Below are 20,010 nucleotides of genomic sequence, written 5' to 3'. Positions count from 1 at the left end.
ACCTCATGGGGAAGGCTTTCGATTCATTCAACCGCTTCATGCCTCCTCACTTTTTGAGTACACCATTAACAAAAGCAAATAAATGGAAACAAATCATTATGACAGAGCACCAAAGATACCCAACTCGGTCGGCTCCGAGCGCCCGGCGGCCGAAGAGGCCGTGTCCCCGGATAACCCTTGCAGGCAAGCCGTTTAGACACACGGCGGCGGCTGCGGGTACGTAACACGGCAGCTCGCGGAAAGGCTCGTAAAGGTCCAAGTCAGGTCAGGTATGACCGCACCGTGCAGCGGTTGACAGCGGGAGAGCGGCGTGCCCGCCTAGGAAACTCTCCGTTCTAGAACACCCCTCCCCGACGGGACCTTTTTATTCTGCAGTACCAAGGCGGGTAGGGAGGCGGCATACAGACGTTGATAAGGTGACGTGCGAGCAGAGCAGAGCAGAACGGGCCTGGCCAAGGGAGGAAACATGACTGCTCACACCCGGCAATTGGAGGGTTTTGTCTCGTTGTGTGGCGCGGGCTCTCTCCCATTGGTGTTTCAACTCTTTCTCTCTTATAGATACACCGCCATAAGCACCCGCCACTGAGACGTTGCACTCGCATATCAACTGGGCATTTCTCGGTGTGATCAAGGCCATGGTCTTTTCCCCCCATCCCCTGCGCCCCCTACCTTGAGGTACTGCGTAAATGCGCAATGCGAGCAGCGAAAGCGCATACAATGATACAACGCCGTGTAAGCGAGAAAGCATTGCATCACCACCTGCGTAAAATAAATTGGGAACGAGGTCCAGGCAGGGGTGGGAATGAAGTGGGACCGCTGTTGAGAAATGCGAGTCATCAATAAGTCCGAAAAGCAAGGCAAGGGAAAAAACCTCAAAGTCTGTTTTTTCAGCTTTGGGGATCCCGTGACAGTCGTGGAGCCCGATGTCCCCGTGGAGGACGAGTCACGGGGTTCCGGGACCGGTGAGAGGGGCGGCCAGTCATGCGCCGCGGGGGTGACGGCCGCGTGACACCCCAAGAGCCGGACTCGGTCAGGGAAAGAAGGCCAACGTCCGGCGGGGTGGGGAGGAAGGGAGGGGGGCCACGGGGAGTATTCGAGTCTCGACGTGGGAGGTTCCCTTGCCCGAGGCAACCACTTGGCACCACTTGCTCGCCAACGAACCTGAGCAGGGCGGCACGACGCAACACCCCGTCGCCCAAGAATGCCACCTTATCTACCGGCGGAGGCGTCTAGGAAAGTATGTCGGAAAGTCAAATTCTATGCTTTCCAGTTTCCCACCCCCATCCATGCTGGCGACCTTGTCCCGTCGTGGGGCCCTTTCTTTGTCAATGACCTTTGACGTCGAGGTGCCCACTCGCTTTTCGAGTTGTACAACGGTAAAGCCTGCCAATGGACGTTGCTCGTCTTTGTGTTGGAGGGGTGTTGCGCGGCTTCTCGTCTGAAGAATAGGCAAGATAAGTCAAACATAACTTCATCCAAAACAGACCCCGCGTTATCAGCGAAAGCTAGAGCCAAATCAATGTCGTTCTCGGAGGTGCTGCATGATAGGTGGGCTGGAGCAGTTTGGTAAGTTGCGATTTGTGTTTGTGAGCGGCCGTCTCGAGAGGGTGACCTGTAAGCGCGTGTAAGTGTCATGGAACGACCCGCAGTTCGTAACCGCCCATCATGCCCACCCATGGCCTCAAACCAGGAAAGGCTTTGATTGATTGCGGATTCGTGAGTGTATAGTGGAATGGGCGTTGCCGGGTGCCGAGATCGTTTGTTAGCTCGAGGGTTGCAGCAATCGTTGCAACAGTGGCTGCCAGGCTGGGGGTTGAGTTGAGTTTTTGGCCCTCTTGATGGATTGTCGGGTCAGGGTGCCAATGTCATTCTCAGCGCAGTACCATTGTGGAGCAGGGAGCAGGGAGCAGTCCAAGTCTGATGTTGAATGGGGATCGGCGTTTTTTGGGAGGCTTGAACCACTAGGAACCTAATGCGATTTTCTCGTAGCCAGAACACAAGTCTGTCGGGTTAGTGAGGAGTGATAGTGAACGACGCGGTTCATGGCATGACTGAGCGATGGAAAAGCACATGCAGAGATTTCGATATGCAATATGCATGTGAGTGCTAGGGTCGAATGTAGCGAGAAGGGACGGGGTGGCCGACGATGGATGTAATTTGATGGAGTCGGTCCAGGCCAGACATTCGGCCGTTCAGATTTTCAGACTCTCAGGTCAGGTCAGGTCAGGTCAGTTACGGGCTACCACTTAAGTAAGCACGGTAAGGTACCTACCTACAAAGCGCCTGCAGCTGCCGGGTTCCGATTCCCAAGTTGTATGGTTCGAGAAGAGAAAAGAGAAAAAGCAATGAGCAAATTAGACATGTTCTGGGGGAGAGTGGCCACGTGCCTGTCTTCAAGAAGCAATTCGATGTGTGGTTCGGTGAGGAGAGCGCCGTTGATACCCGAATGACATGGGGCGTCCAACGTCCAACGTCCAACGTCGAGGGTCAAACGATGCGTGGGATAGTTAGTATTGCATAATATGGGAGCAGGCGCAGACCATCGGCACCTTGATTACCGGGCGTATGCCATGACTGAGGCGTGGTGGGCAAGGCGGTGGTATGTAAGGTAGTAGTAGTAGTAGTTGTTGCTGATGCTGATGCTTTTGTTCTCAATGTTGATGACGGCTGTCAGTGCTGTACATATGTACGGAGTACATAGATGGAGGATGCCCAAGTACCCTTGCCGGTGACCCCCATGCGACTCGTGAGATGGCATGTCGAAAAATGTGAGCCTGGCAATCACACCCTGTAATTGGAAGGCGGAATGGTCTAGGATTCGCGCCCACCTCACCGAAAGCACCGCGAAAGAAGCAACCCCCGGCGGACAGCCAGCCCTCTGAGGGGGTTTCTTCTGTTCTGTTTTAAGCCCTGGACTCCCAGAGTCTCAAGAGACAGAGACAAGAGCAACTGCAAGGCTTGACTCTTTCCAATTTAGACGGGAGTGACTTAGGTTGGAAGGGACGTGGTAGGCGTGGAAGGGCAAGGGGAAGGGGAAGGGGAAGGGGGCTACCTGCCTTAATCACCCCTGTCTGCTTGGCAATGCCGGTACGTACCTGCCGCCTACCCCCGAGATTCCAAGAATCGGAAGCCCGCGCGCTCCCACTCAAAAAAGATTCCATTTGGCTTTCCATTGCAGAGAGACGGGGGGACAGAGGGGCGGAACCTCCCAAAGGGCCAGTCCCACGTCTGTTTTTTCGATGGTGAACCACGCATCCGACCCGACCCAAAATCCAGACAGCGGGGATCGGGGACACCATCTTTAAGGGTGTTCTAGGCCTCTCAAGTACATATTCCCGCCACAACCACAGCAGAGATACTTGCAGATTGGCACTCCCGGGTCCTGCTCCTGCACCGCCCAAAAGAATTAACCCACATCCATCGCACATTGGATTTGCACATTTGCACATCGGCCACTTGGGACTCGACCACACACACACACACACACACACATACACAACGCACCCGCACCCACCACGCGCTTGACTCCCCACGCACAATTCATCTCTCGTGTCTTTCTGCACAAACTCCCGCAGACAAGGCACCTGTTTCTCCAGTCTGGTCTTACCTTGGGGTCTCGCTTGGATTGACCTGTCCAACTTGCCCAGTCCAGATTGTTGTCTCATCCGCTCCTGGCAGCTTTTTATCTAATCTTTTCTATTTACCTCAGATTCTGGCCTGATTCGAGACCACAATCCAATCCACACACCCCTCCCCGGGCCCCGACTTTCCCATTGATCATCTCTCTCCGCGGGGAAGAGAGACACACGCACACACACACACACACACACACACACACACACACACATTCGCACACACACACATTCGCACACAGAGAAACATTCCCCAAACGCGTTCATCTGCAACCTGAACCTCTTTCTCTCCTCCCGCCGCCGCCCACCCCAGTCTGTCTCTGTCAACACCCTTTGCGCCTGTGCGCCTGTGCCTCTATGCCTGTGGTCTGGACGCAACCGTAAATCGCCCATCCCGAACAAACATTGGACGCCGCCGACCATTTCGCCGCAACCTCGACCCAGACGCCTTGCGTCATGCCCACGCCCAGGAACCCATTGGCCCACCTCCACGCCCCGATTCCTGACCCTCGTCCGTCTAGGTATCGGTCTATCCCCTAGTTACCGCTACCGCTACCGCTGTCACTGGCACTCTCCGCCTTGCAGTCGCTGCCTCTGCCTCTGCCTCTGCCGGCCTTGAGCGACATGGTCGACATGGACGATGCGACGAGGCTCATCGGAGACCTGCATCAGAAGCTAGCCGACCTCGACCACAAGGTTGCAGCCTACCGCCAAGACATGGCCCTCGAGTTCCATAGATACTCCCACCAACTGCTCCAAAACATCCCACAACACACCAAAGCCGAGGTTTCTCGTCAAGTTGCCGCTTCCTTTGACAACTACTCAGTTCTGCGCCCTGCCCTCGGCCAGAGTCTCACAACTCCCCTGCAAGATACTGACCTGCCTGACTCACCGCCGCCGCCACCGTCTACCAAAGACACCGAAAGCCTCACCGAAGGCCACAGCAACCCCGGCAACCCCCGCGAACCTCCGCCGTCGTCCACCTCTACATCCACGTCCACGTCCAAGGCCACGCCCCCATCCGTCCTTCCCCATGCCGGCACTGCTGCTTTAACCTCTCCCGACAGCGTTTATGACCGGGAAAGGGATAGGGGTTTCCACGGTCTCTTCACCCCAAGCTATCTGCCCCTGCTGGATAGCTCACACGAGACTCCAGCTCCAGCAGTAAATCAGTCACCAACCCTCCCGCCAGCTTCAAACTCTGCTGCTACGACGCAAGACGACATGGGTCGTCGCAAGTCCAGTCAGACTCGGGAGCAGCCTGCGATCCAGGTGTCGGTTGCCGCGACCCAGACGCCCGAGAGGCCGAACCACGAACGCCGGGCGACTGATGACACGACGTCTTCTGGAGCTTCGGAGCAGAGCGAGTCCAAGGTGCGCCGTAGCGCCTTGCGAAGAAGCTCGAGTGGAATCAAGCCACCCGCCAGCCCTAGGCGAGTCCGCTTCGAGTTTGAAGGAGGAGAGGTGCTGCCTACAGCCTCGCCCCAGTCATCGGAGCCGTCCCTCGTACAGTCGCACACCCTTGCCAATGCGAGATCACCCCCTCCATCAGAAGATGAGTCAATGAGTGTCGAATCCTTGCTGGGCCCAGACGAGGACGACAGCGGCCCGCCGCCAAAGAAAGTCTCTTCTTCACAAGCACTTCGCGCTCTTTCTCGAGCTCCTTTGGATGCTAACACAGTTTGGACTGTTGTAAATGCCGAAGCCCAGGATAAGGAAAATGGTAGTATGGCAACATCGGATTCAGAAACGTCATTGCAACCGAGCGACAATATTGGAACTCTCCCGAAACCTCAATCACCACCAAAAACCACATTGGTGGAGCGCAAACGAGCCCCAGAACCATTGCGTCCTGCTTCACCAGAGAGAGTCAGCCGGAGGGACGATAATGATGACGAGGACAGTGACGGCAGCTCTTCGGATGACGGCTTCCTCGCCATGGCAAAGCCAAAATCCTTCGCCAACAAGAAAGCAATTCTTTCACCGTTATCACGCTCACCAACAAGAACGGCGACTGCGCCTTACAGCCCTACTCGAGACAATTCAGGGTCGCACAACGAGGATAAGTTGGTGACACAAAATAATGGGCCAGACGACGACGAGGACGATGATCTGTTCCATTTCGAAGGACTCAGTGCGCCGCCAAAGCCCCGAGCTCGACCAGCTCCGATACAGGAGGAGGAGGAGGAGGAGGAAGAAGAAGAGGAAGAGGAAGAAGCTGCATCGAATGGGCCAGTCACCCAGACCCTATATTCAACCTCGCCTGCTGTGTCTATCCCGAAGCCAGTCGAGCCAGCGATTCCGGCACATCTCATTTCAGGTTCGGTTGGATCTTTCAGAGGCCGCCCTGTTATCATGCCTGTCGTGAAAAACCCCGACGTATACCAACAGGCAGCCTCGCTCGGCGATGTCAGCAGCTTTATCGGAGGACTGGACGGACGCAGCGGTGTTGACGACGGGGATCTCAGCAGTTACCGTGCCAGTGTCGGGCAGGCATTGTTCTCAGGAACTCCTCGAAGCCTGACGGAACGAATGATGATGGAGGAAGCACAGAGCCAGAGACGGGCGGCAGCGCAGCGACCTCAATGAGCGTAACTCGTCACAGTGCCCTACCCCCCCTTTTCCTCTGTTTTATGTATATGTTACGGGTATGGGCCAATTGTAGAGTTCCGGAAGTCTGTACATAGACTATGCTTCGGCGTTCAGATGCATTATGGCTGGGCAACTAGGAGGATGTGGCATGCCGAGGCCTTTGACAGGATGGTTTGGAAGGTCTAGGCCGGTGGCACAGGCATCATTCGTACATGGCATACCCGCATCATGGTAGTTTATAAACAACAAAACCAATGCCCACGAGCTGTTGAAAAGAGACAGGAGAAATTATTCGCACTGCTTGGTTTGATGGATTGGTGAAGGTTGGATGTCGTCTCGACCCTCGTTCAGGTCACGGCGTTGATGTTCCTCTCGGGCTCTGTCAGATCGGCCTGTTTGGGACCCACACCAAAGCCCGGACGGGACCTGAGTATGTGGAAAAACCTGCGCCGAGCCTCCGGCTCTCCCGCCCAATCCCCGGGCGCGTCCAATCCCGCTGCAGATGATTCTCAGGTGTGCTGCAGCTGGGGCCAAATGGAAGAGCTCCCAACCATTGTCCCGCGAATCAACTTTGCCATCGTCATCGACTCCCAATTGCACAACCACCACAACCACGACCACCACGCAAAACAAATACAATGGGCGGCCTCAATCTCGAAGTTTTCAAGGTAAAATTTATTGAATTCTTAACCCCCATGAATTCTGTCCTGCACAACTCCTTTAGAGACCTCTTGACTGACAATGGCGCCACCACGACAGTTTGGCATGTATGTCATGTTTCCGATCGGCGTCATGTACTACTTTGGCACGAACCTCGACAACCGATTCGCGGTGCCCGAGTTCTGGCCCAAGGCCGAGCACTCCCACAAGATCCCCTTTGACCGCGACGAGATCAAGAGCGAGTACATTCGTCTGGCCAAGAGGCAGCGGGCGTTTGACGAGATCAAGAGGGAGAGGGAGGCTGCGCAGGCTGCGCAGAACCCCGCGCCTTCGAATGCGGAGCAGGCGTGAGGGCCTGGAGCCAGTAATTGGATGGAGGAGAAGCACATTCTGATTTCGATTCACGCCGGGACTCCTCAACATGTGAGAAGAGATCGAGAGGATCAAGAATTTGCGCTGTATCAATATGGGCGTTTTGGGCGGTTAAAAGAAGAACGTTCTTGGGCTTTGGGAAATTTGCCATGCGATTGACGCGGAGTTTTGGGCGGAACGGATATCATTCCTGGGGGTTGATTCGGATTCTCGGGTTACACCCCCGACAACGCCCCTCTGAGGATTCTATCACTGCTTGTATTATGTGTTTCTTCTACATGTTGTACACAACAAATATGGTATCCTACAACAAATGTACATCAACACCCAAGGGTCGGGTGTATCCAGTCTCAACATCTACGAATCGAGATTCTCTTCGATGCCGGACCACTGCTCCTCGGGGATGTCGCCCCGCGTGGGGTTGCCGTACACGGCCTGCACCTCGGGGAACTCCTGTAGGGCGGCCAAAAGCTCGCCCAGCGTCGTGGCCTCGAGCCCCTCGTCAATCTTTACCTTTGTATCCTCATTCGCGTTCCAAATAATCTCGGAGCTGAGCAGCTCGAGCTCAAACTTGGGGCCCACGCCGTTGACGACGGCGTTGGTCATGTTGGGCTGCGTCCAGACGACGAGGTTGCCCTCCTCATCGGCCTCGAGGTCCTCGGCGCCGCACTCGATGGCGTCGTCCATGATGTCGTCGATGCTTACGGGGGCACCGCCTTCCTTTGCGGCGAAGACGACGCGGCCCAGGCGGGTGAAGAAGAAAGTGGTGGCGTTGGCGGCGCCCCTGTGTTTCTTGACGAGGACTTTGAGGTCTTGGAGGGAGCGGGCCTTGCTCTCGGTCTCGACTTCGATGATGAGGGCGACGCCGGGCGGGAGTATGGCTTCGAGGGTGAGGGATTCGAGGGAAGCGCCTGAGGCGGAGCGGCCTTGGCCTCGTGCGATGGCGGAGTCGATTACGGCTTTGGGGACGCCGTCTTGGATACAGGTTAGCTATTTGTATGTTCCGTGGACGAATGCGGGTTGTTTTTTTGTGAAAGGAGTTACCTTTCTTCGCATTTGCGACTGCTGTGACGAGCTGGGGGTTGTTGTCGGTTCCGTGTACTACGTGGGAATCGTAAGCTTTTGCGATGCAAGGGCCGGTAGTGCGGCGTGGGACGCACGCCTAGAGTAGAGGGCAATCGTCTTGGAGTGCTGGCTGCGCATGTTATTCTTTTGCGCGTCGGCGGCGCCCTTCTTGTGCTTGATCTTGGACCACTTGTTGTGCCCGCTCAATACGGCGGGCGTCGTTGAGAGCGGACGCAGGCATTGGCAGCAGAAAGTTGTGGTGGGCGGAGCTAGAGGTCTTGGGATGGCGGTTTGAGAGACGGCGGCGACGATGCGCGATGCGATGGTCCGGACGGGGCCGGAGGCGAACGGGCGCATGGTTGATAACGGAAGGAGGTATTAATATGGCGATCTTGCCGGTGGGTTATCAGGTCTCCGGAGCCGATTCGAGGTCAAAGTCTGGAGCTTTAATGTCTCGTCTGGTTCATGTCATGTTTCTGGCCAGGACACACTTTCTGCCACACAGACGGGCGGGAGCGAGTGGGAGCTCGGAGCTTCCTCGAAATTTATATGGGCCCATCCGGTCCGTCTGATGTGTGGCTGCTTATTCGTCAGACCCTTGACTTCCATTCACAATTGACACTTTGGGGTGGTACGGCTGAGCCACAGCTGGCGCCTCAAAGTGATATGTCATGGCTCACGTTCCCCCCTATGGAGAGCTTGGGACAGACCCGCCGGGGGGTAGCCGCCCCTAATTCCATGGGGCTCACCTTAGACCATCTTGTACCTGACCGCATGCCTGTCCTGTCCCTCAACCTGTCCCCAATATCCCATCCCACCCTCCGACAACACATCCGACGAAAAGAGAATAACAGCATCCATTGAACAAAACACCAGAACCCCCCCAAAGTGTGTGCGCTCGACGGCGTAACCTCACACACAACCTCCCCGTCGTTCCCAATGTCGTCGACAGGAGCCCCCAATGGCTCCAACGGGGACCACGCGCAAGCAGCTGCCTCGCCCAGGCCATCGACAGCTGCATCGGGACCACCACCACCACAACCGCCCCCGGCCGCAACGACAGCTACTGCGGCCGACTCGTCAGCGACATCGACCCCCGAGCTCGACGTTCCGAAGCTGCAGTCCCTCCCCGCCGAACAACAGGAGCTCTTTCTCTTGACCTTTGTCTCGACCCTCTCCAAGCACGTCCTCAGCCTCCCCGCCGATGACTGCACGGCCCAGCAGTTCTACCTCAAGAAGGAGATCTTCCAGATCATCAACCTCCCCTCGCCGCAGCCGAGCCGAGTCGTCAGAAACAATCTGGGAAAGTGCCTCGCCCACATCTTTGGCCATGGCGACAGGAAGCTTCTCTTTGAGACAATTAACGATCTAATTGGTATCATCTCGGGCGCCAAGTCCAAGGCCGATGCCGGCCCGCGCACAAAGCACGCTGCTGTCGCGTGCCTGGGAGACGTCTATGTATCCGCCGGCGACAGCGCCATCGGCCTTCACCAGTTGGCCTGCGCCACGCTCATCAAGCTGCTCAAGTCATCGTCCAACAATGCTGGCCTCCGTGCTGCGGTCTTTGTGTCCCTGGCTAAGATTGTGAAAATGGTGGAGGGAAGCGTGGATGAGAATGTCGCCAGGGATATCTTTAAGCAGTCGCGCAGCTACGGCACTAGCGACAAGGGCTCGCTCGTCATCGTTTCGGCGTGCCGCTGCCTAAGAGCCCTGGTTCGGCATACTCCGTACTTTGAGAACTCTAGCGACTTTGAGAAACTGCAGGCTGCCATCTGGAAGGTCACTGATTCCTCGTCGTCGCAAGTGAGGCACGCCGCCGCGGAAGCGCTGGCCGAGGCCATGGTGCGCGGGTACTCAGAGACCGGAGTGGCGGAAGGCGCTCCCATGACATCAAAAGCCTCAAAGAGGTTTTCCAAGAAGCCTCTCAAGCGCACGGGTACGGCAGCCAGCATCGTTGCGGACGAGGACGATCTGCCGACGTCACGGCCTGGTAGTCCTGCCCCCGGTGGAAAGAGGACGCAGGACCTTGCGCTATCCCTGGCGGAGATGTCCAAGATATTGTCGACCCAGTATGCCAAGATGCCGACGTCCAACAGGACGAGAGCCGCGATTGGCGTCTGCTACGGCAAGGTGCTCAGAAAACTTGGTGAGAAGACAGTGGAGGCGAACTATCTCAGGATCCTCGAGAGCTTGACGATTGATATCTTGGGAGCGCCCAATATTCTCAACAACCGCTACCGTCTTCTCATTTCGAGGCGCATTGTGGATACAATCCTCCAGGACATCATTGGAAAGAAGATCCTGGGCGAGTCTGGTCAGACTGCGGCGGCCAAGTCGATTATCAATGACATTCTGAAGAACTACCCCCAAGCCCTGACGGAGCGGCCCGAGCCGTCAAAGCATACTCTCATCGCAGCCCTTGGCGCTGTGGCGGCGCTCATCAACAACTTGGGATCTGCTGCCAACAACTTTGCCGAGTCTTGCCGCGACGGTCTCTTACAGGTTCTCCAGCACCCCAGCTACTCAGTGCAGGTGCATGCTTCGGCGTGTATGAAGGCTTTTGTCCTGGCTTGCCCACAGCAGCTCCTGCCCTGCTTGTCGGTTTGCATGAATAGCTTGAGCAGAGAGCTAGCTCTGTTGACGAGTGGCCGAAACTCTCCTCGACGATGTGTAGGATTTGCCCACGGTTTGGCGGCAACACTGAGTGCCAGCCCCGCGCGACCTCTGCATGGTTCCGTTGACATCAACAGCCGTGTCCTGACCATGGCCACCAACTTGCTGAAGTCGAGCGGGCAGTCTGAGTTGAGGGTCTCGAGTACTCAAATCCAGGTCGCCTGGATTCTCATCGGTGGCTTGATGTCGCTCGGACCGAACTTTGTCAAGATTCACCTTTCTCAGTTACTTCTTCTGTGGAAGAATGCGCTTCCGAAACCCTTGTCAAAAGACAACACTGCGCACCGGAGTTTCTTAGAGGCCTCCTTCTTGACCCACGTCAGAGAGTGCGCTCTGGGATCTATCCTTTCGTTCCTGCAGTTCAACAATCGCTTGTTGACAGTCGATGTCTCCAAGCGCATAGCAACGATGCTCCAAAACACTTCCGCATTCTTGCGAACGCTGCCTGCGAGAAAGACCACCGACGACGTAGCGCAGAGGCTGACACCGGCATTGCAGCTTCACGACCTCGATATGATGGTGCAACGTCGAGTTCTGCAATGCTACATCAAGTTGGTCAACCTCAGCCCGGCCGGTGGCAGCGAGGCCCTCCTGCAATCCAACCTCCTCACAATCGCGATATCGCTCTTTGCGGACCCGGAAAACTACTCGGTCAACTCTCTTAGTGCATCAATTGCCAATGCCGCCGCCACGTTCGAGACTGTTTGGGACGTCGGCGACAACACTGGGTTCGGTATCACAGGTCTCATTTCCGGGTTTAAAATCAAGGGCCTGCCTGGCCAGCAGGACAACTCAATAGAGGGGACGCCCCTGGAACAGGATACTCCAGAAGAGGCCATCGACAGATTATTGTTGTCGCCAGTTTGCGGCACTTTAGAACATGACGCATCTCTTCTATACGTCGGCGACACCGCCTCGGAGGCGACAAATCCAGACCCACCAGCCACGGAGGTCATCAACATGGCTATTCAGCTATTCGCGTTCGTATTCCCGCTCACGCCCCCCAAAGTACAAGAGAGTGTTCTTGAGCAGGTTAGAACCTTCATGTCGGCCGGTCCCCTTCTGAGAGACCCCGGGAGGAAGGCGGCTATGAATGTCAATGTCTCTGTTGCCATCTTGTCGACGTTGCGTGTGGCTGTGAAGGAGACTCAATCGTCGCCTGGAAACGTCACCAATCTGGCCGTGGAGAGACTCCTCCAGGATATGCTGCGGGATTTTGTTATTGACGGAGACCAGTATGTCCGGAGCGTTGGGTATGCTGCGGTTGCTAGGCTTTGCAATGCCTGTGGTAATGCCTTCACCAACCACGAAATCAAGTACCTTGTCGACACCATCGTCAGTAACCGAGAGCCCAGTGCTCGAGCTGGCTGTGCCATGGCACTCGGATCCATTCAAACCAAGGTGGGTGGCATGGCGGCGGGCTACCATTTGAAGACTATTCTCGGTATTCTCATGTCTCTCTGCAACGATCCTCATCCCACCGTTCATTTCTGGGCTTTGGAGGCGCTCGCACTGGCATCAGATGCGGCTGGATTGAGCTTTGCTGGATACGTGCCTAGCACGCTCGGAATGCTGGCGCAACTCTACGTCTCTGATACGCACCACCCGGAAATTTCGTCTGCTATTACGATGAACCTCGAGATGGAACTCTCCACCCCTGCCGCCATCACACGATGCGTAGACTCTCTCATCAACGTCCTGGGTCCTGATCTGCAAGACTCGACCAAATCGAGAGAGCTCATTCTTAACCTGGTCAACCAACTTCAGGAGGAGGATGACTTGCTAGTGCAGCGTGCCACTCTGAGTTGTTTCGAGCATCTCTCACTATACGCGCCAGGCTACATGCACTTTGAGGACTATGTCAAGTTACTTCAGAAGTATCTCAGATCAGAGTACCCGATCTTGCGCGACGTTGCCGTCGATGGCCTGTACAACATCATGAAGAGAAACCCCAATGATGTGATTAACGCTGCCGAGAAAGGCTTTGAAGATCATCTATGGCTAGTTCTCGATACCGCACCGACACATGATGGTATCAGGAACATCCTGAGAAACTGGATGCGACAGACCTGTCTGACTGATACCGGCCTCTGGCTTCAAAGATTCCAGACGGTGCTCAAGATGACTAGGTCCAAGGCCAAGGAAGAGTCTGACGTCGGGACCAAGAAGACGGGCGGATTACCCGATCTACAAGACGAAGAAGTGGCTGGCTTTGCAGGCACCGCCAAGGATGACCAAGACAATAAGGCTGGTGCTGAAGTCGAACCTCTCCGATGGCAAGTTACGACGTTCGCCATCAGCTGCATCAACGACATGTTTGTCCTCATTGCGAAGGACGTGATGACGAACGGCGAGTCCGCTGCGCAGGTGGCGCTACAGAACAGGATTGGTGATGTCGTCCGCATGGCCTTCTCCGCGTCCACGTCTAGTGTCCTGGAGCTACGCGTATGGGGTCTCAAGATCATCGGAGCAGTCCTCAAGATGTTTGGAAGGACACCTGACCCTGACTTTGATGAGGCCATGCTTCTCGAGCAGTACCAGGCCCAAATCAGTTCCGCGCTCACGCCCGCCTTCGCCGTGGACTCGTCTCCTGAGCTAGCGTCTGAAGCCGTCAATGTTTGTGCCGGCTTCATCGCCACAGGTATCGTTACGGATGTTGACAGAATGGGTCGTATCCTCAAGACTCTAGTTTCTGCTTTGGAGAATTTCTCCAAGGAGAACGAGAATGCTGGTATTGGCGAGCTGAAGGGTCTCAGCTCCAATGCGCAGGTCATGGTCAAGATGTCCGTCTTCTCGGCCTGGGCAGAGCTACAGGTAGCCAGCTCGGAGCAGAAGTACTTGCTGGACGTGCTGAAGCCTCATATTGGAACATTGACGCCGCTGTGGCTGGAGTCGCTGCGAGAGTTTGCCCGTTTGCGCTTCGAGCCTGACATTTCAATGACGCTGGGGCCCCCTTCATTGTCGGGCAGTCTCGATACTATCTATGCGGCCCTGAACAGAGAGACGCTGCTCAAATTCTACCAAGAATCCTGGCTCAAGCTTGTCGACGCTATTGCGAGCTTGATCGAACAAGATAGCGAGTTTGTGTTTGATGCTCTCGATGGAAAAGAGTCTGAGGGGCTTAGCACGAATGGTCACACCAAGGGACCTGACATCAACTACCGCGACGAGCCTGTCGCGTTCTTCTTCGTCCTATTCGGAATCGCATTCGAGGCTCTAGCTACGCGCCCTGGTCAGAGTGACTCGTTGGCCACCCAAGAGCAGAACCTGGCTATTCTGCAGGCCCTCAAGAAGATCCTCCACCCGAGTGTATCCGGTCATGCGATTTACAGAGAGGCAATCTTCTCGGAGACTATGGATCTGCTTGATAGACTGGTCTTGACAGAAGGACTTGACGTGCAAGGCGTTATTGTAGAGATCGCGAGGGCACTCTGTGTCTCTCATCCTTCGGCACGCAAGAAGGACTCTGGCGATGACGGTGATCTATCAGACGATATTGACCAGCTTTTCGAGCTCACACGCATTATCGTTCTGGTCCTCGCCGGGTTGCTTCCCAACCTCACAGAGGCAAACCAGCCAGGCCGCCACCAGATGACTGAGGAAGCCGTGCTTCTCATTCGCTCATCCCTCAATGCGCTCGTTGACGCTGCCGAGGTCTTCCCCTCTATCATCAAGACCGATCTTCACGCCTGCATCATTCACATCCTGGCCACCATCCTTGCGACCCCCGGATGTCAGGAAGTCATCGTTCCGCAGTCCCTACCCACCCTCAAGCGCTTCGTTGCGAGCATGACGAAATCCCGCAGGGCGAGCAGCGGCGAAGATGGCAGCGGCCCATCACCTACGGATGTACAGCTGCAGGGTTGCCTACGCCGATTCCTTTCGATTTACCTTAACGCGCAGAAGCGAGAGGTGCCTACATCCCTCACCTGTGTCAAGAACTGTTTGCTCGCGAGCACCATCCTGTTTACGGGCGGCACGAACCACCTGGCGGCGAACGATGCTCTTGTGGCAAGATACCTCGATGAGGTGGTTGATTGCCTGACGGATCGCATGGTATGTAGTCACCTGGAGATCCCTTCGCTGCATCGAGATATGTGACTAACACGTAGATTAAAATACAGACGGCTAAGATCGCTGCCAACTGCATCAGGTCGCTGCTTTTGCAGGGCAACCCTACACCGGCAGACCATACCATTGCACGCTACCTCCTCCCGCGTCTCGTCGCATTCGTGACCAACACGGCGCCAGAGGACCCGGAGAACGCCCGCTCCATGATTGCGCACTCGCTGAGCCAGTATGTCGGCGTGGTACCCCGGGACCGCGTCCCCGTCGCCATGGCGCTTGTCCTGCCGACTTGTCTCGCGCGTGCCTCCTCGGAAGGCGAAGACTGCTACAGGGACACGTCGGCACGGCTGCTGGAGCTGGCAGCCATTGACCAGAACGCGTTCCGCACCGTGGTGGCGAGCATGAGCGATGGGCAAAAGGCCTTCCTGGAGGAGGTCATCCGGTGGGGACGGCAGCAGGGGCCTACGGAACAGGCCGCGAGCGGGGCGACGGGCCAGCCGAGCATCGCGTTGAAGATGGACTTTGGAGGGTGATGTGTGATCAAGTTTGTATGGTTGCTATTTCCCTTTTACCCCCATCCATGGGTTCGAGACGAAGAAAAGTGGAAGAGGTATACGTAGTAAGAGGAGGAACACTGGATGTAATGCGGCGTTGGAGGGGTGGTAGCATTGGGGTGGAAGATGGCATTAGACAGATGCGACTTGCTGCCGGGTACATTTCCCTGCAGGAAGCCCACAGGGTAAAAAAGAAGAAGCGAGTTTTCAAAAGTAGATGTTACAAAAGAGCAAGAATCCATGCCGGCAAAGCCCATGAGCTGAACTTTGTGTTTTCCGTCCCCTTCCCCTAAGGGATTGCTGATTTCTCATTCGTTGCGATGTGTCAGAACTACGGAGTATTGGATGGAAAGTGTCGCTTGCCGGAGAGGGCAGGGGGGCTAGGGATAAAAAAAATGTATTCCGTTAACTCGGATCTCGCATGGCCCATGGGTTTGGAAAAGAAAGTATGCTGTCGGTTGCCGTCCTTTTCGTCCGGCGTGGAAAGATGCCAAGGGGACTTGATAATTCTTATCCGGCCTGGGGTTTTCTCCAACGAGCTGGTTGGTATTGCGTTTTGCCTTTGAAGAAGAGGGTGGTGGTGGTGGTGGTGGTGGTGGTTTACGTGCAGGAAGGACAGACATCACGTCACATTACACGGCGTCTCCTATCTTACGGAGTGTGAAACCAGAGAAGGGGTCCAGAATCAAGGATCAAGAAAGTGTGGCTTTCTTGTTAAAAAAGCACCATGCTTCGGCCGAAACCTGCATTCTCTCTGGTAGCTGGCTTATGACAGAGCTGGCGGCTCATTCGCATATCTAATTCCTCGTCTTCGTTTTCTGGGAACCCCAAAGGAAAACCCGTTAATCATTGCTCTCCTTTTAGAGACAGGTCCCGTGAAAGCCACCGTTTTCGTGCAGAGTACCCTCACATGAGATACCTAGATAGACAGGAAGCAGGAGGTAGGCAGAAGGGGCAAGGTAATCCGTGTTACCGCACAGTAAAGGTGGGCTTTTGCACCAGTGTATATGCAGGTAGGTAACCGCGTTCCGCTCACCCACCCCCCTCCAAGCCGTTCCATGCCACCGATTCCATCGGTATGAGACCGGGAACTCATGAATTCTTTGCTACGTCTCCAAATGGGTGGGTGAGCGGTGAGGGAGAAGCAGGTGGACAGGAAGTTAGCAGCAGTGACTGAGAATCTGGAATTGAGGAACTTGTTTCGAAGGGTATGTTCGACGTAAATGATTCTGCTCCTCTGTATTCGCGCGCCTGAATCTGGGCCACCCCTCATCTGCCTGCCCATGGACTTCCCCAGTCTCCTGGAGTAAACGAAATGGGTATATGCTCTGGATGTTTGCTACAGCATCCCCAGGATTAGGCTTGGTTGAAACGAGGCCGGCGCCGAGGCCAACGAGCTGGCCAACTTACATAGGTAATTGCATGAACCCTCCCCCAAGCTTGATGTGTTGCTGTGGTGAGACCAATGCTGCCATCGTGGGGTTCTCATCCTATGGTCTGGCCAGCGGCCAGAAGCACCGGCTAGGCTTGTATCCGTACCGATGAAGCGGTATGGAGGAATACGCAGTATGTAGCCATGCGCAAGCGCGTGGCGGGTATTGGCGACGTGGCTGTCTTCCAGGGCCATCCAAGAGACAAGAGAGAAACCGGGGTAAAAGGAAAGCGAGGAGTGTCGGATCCTATGAGGCTTATCACATCTCATCGAATCAGCTACACCATTACCAGGACCAGGTTTTCATACGCCAACAAAAGACCACAGACGGTGTGCTGGGATCCCCTTCTTGCATTATTGTCGAGATGAACAGGTGGTCCGTAGCGCAGAAAAGCAAGTGCATGTTTGCTTGCTTGGACCAAGGATATCATCTTCCTGAGCTACTGGTGGCTCTGTTCTGCATCCCCCACCACCACCGCTTCTTTCCGGGAGCTGCCGTGAATCAAATGCGGGTTTGTGGAAAGTGGGCGGCTGCGGCACGGCCTCGGTCGGTATGGTGTTCGCTGGTGTGCCAAGGTGAGGAGAAGGAGGTGACGGATCCTAAGTCTCGTTGAATCAGATTTTGGCAGTTCGTCATTCTCTCATTGCTTTCCCAAATGTATCTCTTTTGTTACCCGAGGGGCCGAGGACTCGACGTCGTCGGGGAGGCGGGCTTTCTCGCCGGGTTCAAGCGTCCACAACTCCGTGACTGCGATCGCATATTACGGGCGTATGTACGTAGAGTCGGGCGGCATATGCGAAGCAATTCGCTCCCTCCACTTCCTGTCGCTTTACCTCCACAATAATCTTGCTCTCTTTTCTTTCTTTTTTCGCCCTCCCATTTGAGATCGCCTCACAGGACGAGCCAGGAGTAGTTATAGATCGTGCAGGTGAGACAAAAGTTTTCATCGGCCTAACGGCTGTAGAATACGTTAGCCCGCTTTTAAACCGGCCCCTCCACACTCTGACAGCGTACCCGATGGATGCGGACTTGACATGGCGGATAGCTGCATAAGACTTCTGTCCCGTGTTACTACCACTAGGCTGATGTCGGCTCAAATCCGAGGGGTTCTGTAGTCCGTTCACAGGCGAGGGGCGTATGAGTATGTCATCGAGCATTTCAGCCGCCTTGGGATGCATTGCCTGCCGCAACCCGGGCTTCGCAGCAATCAAAAAGCCGATAACGCATCATCTCTGCCCTCTCGTGTATCTTGACACAATGTCGAACAAGTTGACACTCGTGGCAGGTAGTTGATCCAGTGAACAAGATTAGTCGGTGGGAGACTTGACTGTTGGCAGTGAGCCCTCTTCCGCATCTGGACGCGTGCTTGTCACTCACTGCTCTGGGTCTCCAATCTCGGTATCCAACCAACCAGAGCCCCCAAACTTCACAAGTCGCTATGTCTAGCGCAGGATGCAGGATGCAACGACTGCGTTGGCTCCATTGATGTTGCTTGGCCCGAGGCTGCGTCTGAGCCGTACACGTTGTCCGTTCGTTCGAGATTCGTTTCGGTCATCACGGGATTTAATCAATATGCATCGAGTCGCCCGTGTTTGCCTTGTAGGTCCAACCGGAAGACTTGGAGTGGTCAAATCGACCAAATCGCCAAAATTGTCCGATTCCAGTCCAATTACATTATTGGTGATGGTGTCTAAGCTCCATCGGGCAATGAGCGGATGGTGATGAAATCCACAATGCCTGCTTCGTTAAACATCGTAACCCAAAGAAATTCCGGGGGTCCTAGCTAGCACCAGAAACTCTTGCAAGTTCAAGAGTAGAACAGGAAACTTCCATCTCAACAGAGGCGCCACGCATCAAGCGTCTGGGGATATGTCGTTTGATGAGCGTTTGCTCTGGAATCACCGGTAGAGTGCTTTCCTTTCATCAATCTTTCTCCTTGGATTTCGGCTTAGGACGGTTTGTGCTACCGTTGGCAATCACCGGGTTTGTCTTTGATGCTTGCGATTGATGAGAAGATGACGGATCGCCTGATGGCCGACTACTACTCGAGCTGGGCGTTGCCGAAGTTTTGGACTTCTCGGTCGATCTCTTCTTTTTTGCCGGGTCGCCGCTCTTCTTTGGACGAGACACTGGCTTTTGTGGTTGTCCCCCGATGATTCCTTCGCTGATAAAACATGAGTCGCTCTTGTAGTTATTCCAGTCCTTTACGCCGAGTGCTTCGGGAGCGCTTCGTGCAGTATCTGGGGCCTGGAAGGTAGTGTCGGTTTTGCCAGAGGAAGTAGAGTATGTGCCTGTACCAAAACCGTCGTCTGCATAACACATGGCTGGCTGTTGAGTGTTGTAGTCTCGACGAAAACCACAAATGTTCTGATCCCACTAAAGAATACCCAATGTCAGTACACTTTTCTTCAAGGGACACTGTCTTGCCGATGGTCTTACCTGAGAATACGATGCTTCTGGATAGGAATTATACGAATACGGGCCAGCCTGCTGATAGTTTGGGTCTACGTATTCAGGCCTCTGCGATCTCGTGCGCGTAGATGCTGAGTTCTCGTTCACCTCGACATCCTTGATCATGATGGGGTTTGACATGTTACGATCGTCAAACATGATCCGCCTGCCGTGGAACACGCCCTCCTTCAGGCGATCTCGAATGTGTGTTAGCGAATGGCTTGACGTCGCCAGCCGACCGGGTACACCTACCACAGGCACCGTAGAAATTGTGTTGGCCCAACACCCTAATCCAGCCAGACGTACTAGGTCCAAAGATTTGAACATGATCAACCACACAACCTTCGCGGAGCCAATCCTTGAATTGCCTCCAGTTTGTGTCGAAAGGCAGCTGTCTCGTCCGTCAGGGTAGGTTCATTTGCGGTGTAGTCGGTGTCACGAACATTTGCTATGGGTATGTAAAAGACTCCGGTTTCTAGACCGGGTCGAGCCAAGTACGGTTGCATGTTG

General features: G+C 55.1%; 4 protein-coding genes across 4 annotated transcripts; 3 read left to right on the top strand and 1 right to left on the bottom strand.

Moving 5' to 3' along the window:
- Positions 1–4,256: 4,256 nt before the first annotated feature.
- Positions 4,257–6,221, top strand: N0V96_008571 (uncharacterized protein; the record flags this gene model as incomplete). Its single annotated transcript, XM_053197856.2, has 1 exon — positions 4,257–6,221. One exon carries the CDS (start codon positions 4,257–4,259, stop codon positions 6,219–6,221), a length of 1,965 nt encoding a protein of 654 aa, XP_053044644.2.
- Positions 6,222–6,862: 641 nt separating this feature from the next.
- On the top strand, positions 6,863–7,235 carry N0V96_008570 (uncharacterized protein; the record flags this gene model as incomplete). Its single annotated transcript, XM_053197855.1, has 2 exons — positions 6,863–6,892; positions 6,984–7,235. 2 exons carry the CDS (start codon positions 6,863–6,865, stop codon positions 7,233–7,235), a joined length of 282 nt encoding a protein of 93 aa, XP_053044643.1.
- A 378-nt stretch (positions 7,236–7,613) lies between these two features.
- Positions 7,614–8,678, bottom strand: N0V96_008569 (uncharacterized protein; the record flags this gene model as incomplete). Its single annotated transcript, XM_065758375.1, has 3 exons — positions 7,614–8,230; positions 8,301–8,357; positions 8,417–8,678. The coding sequence occupies 3 exons, from the start codon at positions 8,676–8,678 to the stop codon at positions 7,614–7,616; spliced, it is 936 nt and encodes a 311-aa protein (XP_065613130.1).
- Positions 8,679–9,260: 582 nt separating this feature from the next.
- N0V96_008568 (uncharacterized protein) lies at positions 9,261–15,595 on the top strand (the record flags this gene model as incomplete). Its single annotated transcript, XM_053197853.2, has 2 exons — positions 9,261–15,050; positions 15,119–15,595. 2 exons carry the CDS (start codon positions 9,261–9,263, stop codon positions 15,593–15,595), a joined length of 6,267 nt encoding a protein of 2,088 aa, XP_053044641.1.
- Positions 15,596–20,010: the final 4,415 nt, after the last annotated feature.

This window comes from Colletotrichum fioriniae (assembly GCF_027942845.1).
Source record: "Colletotrichum fioriniae strain IMI 355084 chromosome Unknown scaffold_10, whole genome shotgun sequence".
Lineage (NCBI taxonomy): Eukaryota > Fungi > Ascomycota > Sordariomycetes > Glomerellales > Glomerellaceae > Colletotrichum > Colletotrichum fioriniae.
Note: the sequence above shows the minus strand (reverse complement) of the source record. Positions and strands in the feature narration are given on the sequence as shown.